Below are 10,376 nucleotides of genomic sequence, written 5' to 3'. Positions count from 1 at the left end.
GCCGCTACATTTATGAATGAACTCAGATGACACGCCCCCTAAGACGTGCGGCCAATAGCGTGTAGACATTTGCTCAAACCACGCCCCTCAATGGGCGCAAAGGTTCTCGCTGTTGCATAATTTGGCTGAAATGCTTCACGTTTGACCGACTTGGTAGCCGCTTTATACAGTGTGAAAAGATGGAGCGGAGAACAAATACAACGGTGGATTTATAGTGCCAGAGATTCGAGCTCTTGTGAGGAAATTAGTCATAACGAATGTGTTAACGTACATTTTCACAGGCCTGTCATGAAATAAAATAATATAAATAAGAGTAATACTCTACGTAAATTACCTCGTGATGGGATTACAAACATTAGGCTATAGTAAATCTGTAAATCTATCTATCTATCTATCTATCCATCCATCCATCTATCTATGCATCTACCTGTCTGTTATTTAAAGACGAGAATGGCTCTTCTTGAGTAACCATACACATTGCAGCAGGTGATGTAACCTATTGACATTTTATTTTAATGGATAAATATATCCTCTACTCCTGAATATGATGTAATCCATAGATCAAAATACTTCATTTGATTGCCTACAATATTCTATAGGGAGGAAGATCCACCCTAAAAACATTTTTGATTCAGAATCTGTTTTATTGCTGAGGGATTTGCCTTGATAGTTTGCATAACACTACAAAAGGTACATTAATCAGAATCAGAATCAGAAACGGGTTTATTGCCAGGTACGTTCACACATACGAGGAATTTGACTTGATGTCATGGTGCATACATAAAATATAAAACAAAAACCCTCCATATAAAACAAAAAATCTAATATAAAACAAAAACAAAAAATCTTTAAGGACACTGTAATAAAATATAGTTAGATAGCAATAAAATAAAGCAGTAATTTACAGCGAAATAGAACGCAGTGAATTATAGAATATAAATATTAAGTAGGCCTACTGAACATCTCATGATTCATAAAATAGATGATGATGATTGCATGGATTCAATGAAAAAGTCTAAATAAATTCCTTTACATTTACAATTTACAGCTAAACTTAAACAATGCATCAAAACTTTAATTGATGACGTAATCGGGTGGCAGTTTTCAGCTGTCTGAATGAAACTGAATCAGCGAAGGACTCACGTGTGCTTACAGAAACAGTACATAGCCATGGCATGTACCATCCAAATACCTTTTCCAATCGATCTCCTTTTTCCCATCAAAATGACTACAGTTGTTCCATTATCCGCTCACTGTGGAGTAGTTCCAGAGTTGTGGTTGTTTATTGTTACACATATTAACAATGTTATACACACTATGAGGTGATGGCAGTGTCAATTCAGTTTTAGGGTGGATTTTCCGAATAAGCCATGCGCCTCAAACCTGTCACGTGGAGATGGCTCCCCCTCGTGTTCAAACCATATGTCAGAGTCGTTGCACATCTTGATAGGTTCAAAACATTCAGTCTGTTTCAAGCCTTAATTAGTCCAATAAATGCATACACATTATGTTCAGTTTATGTAACCTTCTGATCGAAACAAATAATAACTGTGAATTGATAACATACGACTTAATTTAGGACTACAACCACAACATGCAAAATAGTTTTCCTGCACAAAAAGATGCAAGTTTATGCAATCCTAACAATGACAGTTGATTGTTCATTCACAATAAAAAGACCATACACTGCATCTGCACGTGCACAGAATTGAGGATGAATACAACAGACCTTTTTCACACTTTTCTGACTTGTCACACTACACTATATATACACAATATATACATCATTAAAACACATTATATACGTTTAATCTGTTATTTAATATGTGTTACGTAAATATGTAAATGCGTAGACTGGTCAACATTTAGCACAATTATTGTATAATGTCATTTGTTTGAAATGCCCTTTGCTACAGCATGGTTTCCAACACAAGGGGTCACAACTAGGTTGAAATAAGTAACGCATATTGTATTTTTCAGACAAAAACACATTTGACCTTTTCAGATCACTGAAAATAATTTAAATCCCATGTTATTTGTATAGAAACGACAGAAATCTATACTATCAAATTATTGTACCAAAGCACTCTCAATTAAAATTACAAATATCTACAAATGTAAAATAAGATAGAGAAATCAATTAACAGATGAAAAGTATATAAAGGAGGTCCGTAACATAAGTAGTCCATTAACTAGATGTATTTCATATGAAAAATGTAATTGACAAATTAAGCTGATGTAAAACGGTATACAGAATACAGTTATGCAAATAAAACAACATTAATGGAAGATGAATGCTCACATATTGTTAACCGCTTCATAGTAATCTATTCATACTTGGAAAACTTTTTTTTCTTCTCTTTATGTTGGTTCTTTTTTCCCATGTTGAGTTTTTGCTAGTTAAGTTTTGGGAACAAAAAAGGATAAAGGAAATGTATTGTTAAACTGATACAACTTCAAAACATATGACTTTCATTTAAAAGCCCTTCCAATATATTTGGAAGAATATGGGGTCTATTCTTCCAATTCACTATGAGGTTATTTCCTACTCATTCCAGGAAATTAACTGGTTTAAAGTGGAATACATATTATTTTTTATTTTTTTTGATGGCCTAGTTGATATGCTGGTGTACTGACTTGTCTATTACTGACATATTTATTATTCAATGACAGTTTTTTCTTTTGGTAATGGTTGTTGTGTTTGCTCAGTCTTTGTTTTTTGTTGTTTAGAAATATGTAAATTGTCCCTTTTTGAATGTCTTTGTATAAAAGGTAAGATACACCTTTTCATTTTTTTTAAATGCTCTGATGATGTAAATGTATATTCATAAAACCCAATTCAAAAACACCTAGCAAGAATTCAGAAACATGTTTTGCCCGACGAACGCCTTCTTCTCACACATTCCTCTCCTGTCATCCATGCAATTTTTGCCTCATGACCTCCATCCCCATCTTTTGTACCCCATTTTGCAGTAGCCTCTTTTTCTCAGCGCTTTATTCTCTCCCTCTCTCTGTCCTGTTCCCCTCAGTTTCCCAGCAGCTCACAGTGAATTAGATCTCACCCACTGCTCCCTCTTTGTGTCCATGATTTATCTCCATGTTCGTCCCTTCAAACCTTTCTGCCCATCTCTCTCTTGCTGAGAACTGATCTGATGCCTCATGTGTCAGAGTGGAGCCAGCAATGCAACATCCAATCTCTCGCTGTTTAGCAGAGCTGTGGACGGTGGGATCACTGGACCTAGTTGGTCTCCCCCCTACCCTTTCTTTCTCTCTCCCTGTCTATCCCTCTCTCTCCCTCTCACTTGCTCCTCATCTCCCTGTTCACTTTCATTCATTTCTGTGTATGGGCAAGAAGGGCTAACATGGACTCTTTGGGTCTTTGTATCCTTCTTATGGTTCTGTGTTTCCAGTGGACGACGGCCCCTGCTGCTGGTAAGCTTTTTCATCTACAAAATAATCAGCGTCATGTTAGAAAGTTTTGTTTTGATTTTGTGGATTTGTTTTGGGTGTTACGATGTGAGTACTAGTCGTTGGACTTGAGTTCTTGAGCACTTTGATTGAACGGTAATGATGTTAGGAGCAGATAAGAAGTGGTGAAAGTTTCACATATTATAGAGTGATTTGAAATATATAATATTTGTTGTGATGCTTTAACATGTTCTTTGTTGAAAATCTATTTTGAATCACAGTGAACTTTAAATGGCTGAAAGATAAACGTTTTTTTGACGTTTTTTTTCTCTTTTTGTTCTTTTTCAGAGGAAATTACCTGGACCTACACTGGTGAGTTCAAGTTTATTTGTAGCACCACAACTCGTGCAAAGGAACTTCAAAGGCGCAGCAGAGAGCGATACAAAAATAAATAGAAAGTGGAAGATGATCTGGGTACATTTGACATATCTCAGATATAATGAATCATTTAGGACTGGACTAATAAGAGCTGTATAGAGCAGGAGCAAAATGCAAATGTCATGGATAGTATTTTAATACGATAGATTTCTGTGTCTCCTAATTCAGGATGATTTGCGGTAATGTAGTCTGCTAACAAAGACTTGCACACGTTCACTTAAAATAAGTGCTGCTATCCAATGAGTAAGGAGTCTTTCCACACGTTACAATGATCATCAAATCTTCTGTAAGTTGGGTAGGATTTGTGTTTTCCCCCTCATATCTCCCGACCCATGCCCCTCTGTTTTCCTCTACTTCTCTCTCTGTCTGTATTAGTTACAGTTCAACAAGCTGGCATGAGAAAAGCAGCCACAGAGAGATGATGAAGGGGAGGAGGGAGATAGAGAGGAGGAAAGCGAGGAAAAGGCAGGATGTGAGAAAGGCGGAGGGAGGCAGGTGCACGAGGATGAGGGTGTTGCACAGAGAGAGGGAGATGGGACGGGATGAAGCTAAAGCACAGCAAATCGTGGCCTTGTATTGTTGGAGGGCACAATAACCTATGTGTTTATTGTGTTGTGGAAACACACTGGCTGCCTATGCCGTGGACAATGACATTGTGGGGATGAATGGGGCACACAGACCACCAATCTCTGCATGTATTCAGGGGAGAACCACCGGCGTACAGTACATACAGAATACACATCAAACTGTGACTGGTGCACACTGGTATCTATACATAGTAGGCTTTATAATGATAGATATAAAAGGAATGTGTATTGTGCAGAAAGGTGGTGAAATCGTAGACTGGTAGTGGACATGTTTAGTGACATGTGTCTTGGTTCAAGATGGTTTGTTTTCGTCAAGAATCTTCAATATAAAAGTCCCTAGGATTCAATGTGAATGAGCGAGGGTGTTCGTGTTTAAGGCGTGTTGTGTGATGCAGCATTGCATGATGGGGCCGTAGCTGCGTTATCAGCTGATGTGGAAATTCAGTTTTGTTAGGCACAACATTTGTTGTCACACGAAAGAGCACAATTACACCGTTTCTTTCCACGAGAGACGGACAGTTATGTAAAGTAATCAAAGGAGAGTCAGTCTCACATTCCATCATTTCCTCATCATGTATGTGTGTGTGTGTGTGTGTGTGTGTGTGTGTGTGTGTGTGTGTGTGTGTGACCTCCAGTTACCATGGAGACCCCATGGTGACCTGTGGAGGGGCCGCGGGACTCACTCTTGTAGTTGGGTCGGGGCTTTGCTGTGGAGAGCAGTGAGGAGGAGAGGCGAGATTAGAGGGGCAAGGTGGGGGAGAGCAGTGGGGAGGAGATGTGGTATGTGTTCATATCGCTCATGTAAAGTCGCCTCCTCACATTGTGTGTGTGCAAACAATAAGCCATGGCTTTCAAACACTGTATAGTCCATATATGCATTGTGGGGTCAAATGCATGCCTGTTATGAACTCTAAAATATGCAAAATCTGCGATCACTAATATATTTTGAGATGTTTTTAGCACACCACTGAATTTTTTTTGTGTCGTCTGCTTTCTAAAGCATTCCTCTCCTTGCCATTGAAATTCACCTTCTTTGATTCAAATGTCACTCTCTTTTTCTTTCAGACTCTTTTTTAAACCTTCTTTTTTCATGCAATTGGGGAGACTAGTTCCTTTTTTTATTCCGTGAATAAAAGGACCTGAATATCTTCTCTCCCTCATTCACCCCCTATAACACTTCTCTGTCCAATCTGCAATTAAATGAATATTAATCTTCACCACGTCAATTGATGCACGATAATTAATACAGCATATTTTGCTATATAAGTATACAGAAGTATGCAGAATACACTAGTACATTAGTCATTAGTGTTATATAGCAGAGGACCTGTTATATGCTTATAATTCTTAACCATTCAATCTGTATAATGTATTCATATTTTGAATCTTGACATTTTGTTGTGCCGTCTACTTTCAACATTTAAAATGTTTTCCTTTGATTTTCAGCAGACTTTTAAGATGGTTGAGAACCAAAATAATTCATATTTTTTGCGTTTATACATGACATTGAAAAAATACATTTTTAAAAGGTTAACATTAATTAGAAATCTTAAAAATGTGGGATTTAATTTGCAGTACATCATTTTGAGATTTTTTTTTAAATAAGTGTAAAATCAAACAAATATTCAATGAAAGAAGGAACCTTATTAAAATAATATAATATATTAGTAATACACAATAATAACATATTAAAAAGGAAATACATTTTCTGACTTCAATGTCATTTTACTCAATAAAAGATATCTTTTCATTTACCTTTGTAACTTTAACATGTCGTCATTTAGCTAAACAGCATTTTAGTATCATATTTTTCATGCACTTATTTAAGGCTCAAGTATAATTCAGTATTGATTGATAGCGTATTTTTAAATGTATTATCAGATGTATTAGTTTATGAAGTGCCACGATCATCTGCTTTTCTTGGTAGCCGTTCATACGGGTTAGTTTCTTTGTTCAAAGGGCGGTTCACCTGCATTTTAATTGTATTCAATTTGTTTCGGTCTGGATAGCATGATCCAAAAAGGAAAAAAATGGTTCCTGTGGGGAGGAAGGATTGAGACAGAGGTTATACACACACACACACACACACACACACACACACACACACACACACACAAACTGTCTAGAGGTTTGCAGGACACAGGGTTAATGCTAAGCAGGAGTGGTGTTACGATTTAATGCGTGGAGATATATCGTGATTCAAACACACCACTATAGGCCACCATTTTTTCAATCCGAGCCAATCTTGCTTGTAATCTATTATTAATAGTGTTTGTGAGAATCAAAATAGCATTAGAACAAATTATAATGCGATAATCAAGTGTATTAATTTAGTGTTACACTCCTAATAATGAAAGCAGCGTCCCCAATTTATTATTTAAAAAATCAGTTATAATCCTTATAGCAAAAGCATAAAAAGTTGCCTTGTGTATTCAGAGATATGTTTATGGTATACTCTCAATGCCTTTTATATTGTACTTTTGCTTTTTCTAATTCTATTTTTTAATGTTTTATATTGAACCGTATGAGGCTGTTTACCTAAGGACAACAACAATAGCGGGAGCAGGAGTAATCGTCTCATGTAATTAGGGACTGATCAATGGAGGCCTTTCACTGAATGACAGTGAGCCAACGGGCTGTATGATTTGATGACGTCACTGCCTCTTCTGTCTCTTCAAAGGCTTGGTGGGTCAGACCGAGTGGTCGGAGTACTTCCCAGACTGTGCTGGTAATGCACAGTCCCCCGTTGAAGTGGTGACCACACAGACGAAATATGATCCCAGTTTGTTACCTCTGACCCCTCTGGGCTACAGCCAGCACGGCAACAAGCCCTTCGCTATGTACAACAATGGACACACAGGTAACTATGGCAGCCATCTCCTAACATCACCCTCTCAGAATTATCCCAGCAGCCTCCATCTGTTTATACTGCACCATCGCCCATGGCAACATGGCAGCGAACATTTCACTCTCAATATGTAAATTCACGACTAAATCTAATATTTAAGATTTGTTTTAATAAATAATCCTCCATGCACTTTCCCATCATACACATAGTTCTCCTGTACAGTTATCGTTCCTCTGACAGCTCTTGTTTTCTCTCCACCAGCGGTCATTGAGCTGCCAGAGTGGATGGGGCTGGGGGGGCTGCCCTGGCTCTACACAGCCGTGCAGATGCACCTCCACTGGGGCAGCGGTGGCCCGAGTCACGGGGGCGGGGAACACACCGTCAACGAGATGAGCGCAGATGCAGAGGTGCGTTCAAACACAGTTTACTGTCAACAGTTAAATCCAGTTAGATTAAAGGGGGGTCATGGTCAAGTAGTGAGGCAATTCTAGTTTTCTATGGATTAATTGAGAGTCTTGTAATTACATTGAAGAGATTTTACTGCAATGGCCAGGAAAAATAAAGAAGGTTAAATGATCAATTGACACACATTAATGATTCTCACTGATCAAAAGACAAGCACAGTCAGAGAGACAAAGGGGGGGGTTACGATTCCAATTACAACTTGCTAACCTTTTGAGATAAGTCTATAATTACAAAGTTTCAATCGAATCACAAAGATTTCATTGCAGATAAAAACTGGATTACACTGCAGATTTGTAATAGTGCGTGATTATATTTCATCAGGACACACACATCTACACATGAGGGTGAGTGTAACTGTCTGTAGGAAGCTTTCATTGTTTTCACTGAAATGTCAGTGAGTCGTATTGTATTTCTTCTTGCAAAAATGACAACAATTCCCTCGTTGTGGCTCCACAAATGTGTTTTTTTGTTTGTTTTTTATATATGACTGTAAAGGGTCTGCAGGGCTTGGCCTGGTGCATGCCATTAGTTCACCATTCAAATAAAAGCAATCCATTGATCGTGAGAATAATCAAATCAAAATGATGCGTTTATTAGGAACAAAAAGTCTCTCTACAGACAGGGTTGAATTAAATTAGAACTATTTTCTGTTGGTTTGTGTCTTTAAACCTGAGAAAAGCGGAGAAAGAGTATAATAGTGAGGAAAGTAAAGCCCCTCTGCACCTCGGTTCCTTTCCGTCTGTCACTCTCAAGGTTTTCCAACACAAAGCTTTCTTCAGGGGTGAGCGGCTGGAGAGGAACAGGCACAGGGGTAATTTAAGCAGATGAAAAAGACCAAAACCATGCAGACTCAGTGAAAATGACCAACAAAATGAAAGATATAAATAGTATTAGTTATAAAAAAAGAAGAAATGGAACCTCTCATGCATAGTGTATTTACCTAATGAGACAATTAAGCTTGGACTCAGTGTCCTCGTCCCTTTTTTGTTTTTGGAATGGGTTTAAAAGAAAACAGTTTGCACGCAACCTTGCCTTTTTGTTACGATTATTGTGTTATGTCACGTTTTGTATGTCTTGTTTTGGGTGTTTTGCTGTTCTCCCTGTCATGTTTTCCTCTTGGTATATTGTCTGGTCCTTATCCCTGTGTTTTTCCTCCTGTCGTTAGTTTCCCTGGTTTGTCTAATTGTGTTCACCTGTTGCCCTTGTGTTTCTCCTCCCCTGCCTGGCTGTTTCTCGTCTTGGGTTTACCCCTCCCTGTATTTAGTCTTGTCTCTTCCTGTGTTCAGTGTTGGTTCGTCTTTTGTTTGTGACTGAGTTCACCGTTGAGTGTTCTGTTTTGTTCAAGTTATTTTTATTTATCCTTGAAATAAAGGCTTTTTCAGCATTATCTGCATTTGGGTCCTGCTTCCTTCACTCAACCGTAACAGTACGAACCAACCAAGAAATAGACCCAGCAGACCATCCATTTGAGGTGGAATTAAAACATTTTACCTTTTATTTGGCTTGCTTGGTTCCGGCCCCAGTTCTGGCCCCAACAGCCATGGTTCCGGCTCCAGTTCCGGCCCCAGCAGCCATGGTTACAGACCCAGTTCTGGCCCCAGCAGCCATGGCTCCGGCCCCAGTTCCGGCCCCAGCGGCCATGTTTCCGGCCCTGGTTCCGGCCCCAGCAGCCATGGTTCCAGACCCAGCAGCTATGGTTCCAGACCAAGTTCCGGCCCCAGCGGCCATGTTTCCGGCCCTGGTTCCGGCCCCAGCAGCCATGGTTCCAGACCCAGTTCTGGCCCCAGCAGCCATGGTTCCTGCACCAGTTCTGGCCCCAGCAGCCATGGTTCCGGCCCCAGTTCTGGCCCCAGCAGCCATGGTTCCAGCCCCAGTTCTGGCCCCAGCAGCCATGGTTCCAGCCTCAGTGGCCCCAGCAGCCATGGTTTAGACTCCAGCCCCTCGTCTCCGGCCGACGCCAGCTCCCCGTGTCCTGTCGGCGTACCGGCCGACGCCAGCTCCCCGTGTCCTGTCGGCATTCCGGCCGACTCCAGCCCCCCATGTTCTGTTGGCGAACCGACCGTCTCAAGTCTCCTCTCAAGTTCCTTCTCAAGTCCCCTCTCAAGCCACATCTCCAGCTCCCTCTCGAGTCTCCTTTCAAGTCACCTCTCGAGTCCCCTCTCGAGTCTCCCTCTCGAGCCTCTCTCGAGTCCCCTCTCGAGTCTCCTCTCGAGTCACCCCTCCAGTTCCCTCTCGAGTCCCCTCTCGACGTCCCCTTCAAGCCATCTCTCGAGTCTCCTCTCGAGTTCCCTCTCGAGTCCCCTCTCGAGTTCCCTCTCGAGTCATCTCTCGAGTTCCCTCTCAAGTCCCCTCTCCAGTCATCTCTCGAGTTCCATCTCAAGTCCCTAATCAAGTCCCTACTCAAGTGCCGCTGAAGGTTCTGCTGGGGGTCCTGCCAACTGCTTGTCCTGTCTCGTTGGGGGTCCCGCCGACTACTCTTCTGCCGGGGGTCCGGCCAACCCTATGTCCTGTCCCGTTGGGGGTCCCGCCGACTACTCTTCTGCCGGGGGTCCTGCCAACCCTATGTCCCGTGCCGTTGGAGGCCCTGCCGACGATTCTTCTGCCGGGGGTCCTGCCAACCCTGTGTCCTG

The 10,376-nt window shown here is 40.8% G+C and overlaps 1 protein-coding gene across 5 annotated transcripts in view; it reads left to right on the top strand.

The window, feature by feature from the left end:
- The first annotated feature begins 3,089 nt into the window (after nucleotides 1-3,089).
- Nucleotides 3,090-10,376, top strand: part of ca14 (carbonic anhydrase XIV) — a 14,651-nt gene continuing 7,364 nt past the window's right edge. For 2 of the 5 annotated variants that reach the window (XM_010791234.1, XM_010791235.1), the window contains exons 1-4: nucleotides 3,090-3,432; nucleotides 3,757-3,780; nucleotides 7,114-7,293; nucleotides 7,543-7,688. In XM_010791234.1, the coding sequence (XP_010789536.1) occupies nucleotides 3,363-3,432; nucleotides 3,757-3,780; nucleotides 7,114-7,293; nucleotides 7,543-7,688 (420 nt within the window). In that variant the 5' untranslated portion in view covers nucleotides 3,090-3,362. The remainder of the gene's footprint in view (nucleotides 3,433-3,756; nucleotides 3,781-7,113; nucleotides 7,294-7,542; nucleotides 7,689-10,376) is intronic. The other 3 variants (XM_010791232.1, XM_010791233.1, XM_010791231.1) reach the window with 3 other exon arrangements.

This window comes from Notothenia coriiceps, unplaced genomic scaffold (genome assembly GCF_000735185.1).
Source record: "Notothenia coriiceps isolate Sejong01 unplaced genomic scaffold, NC01 NC01_scaffold00035350, whole genome shotgun sequence".
Taxonomy (NCBI): domain Eukaryota; kingdom Metazoa; phylum Chordata; class Actinopteri; order Perciformes; family Nototheniidae; genus Notothenia; species Notothenia coriiceps.
The sequence above is the reverse complement of the archived record's forward strand: the minus strand, read 5'-3'. Positions and strand labels throughout refer to the sequence as shown.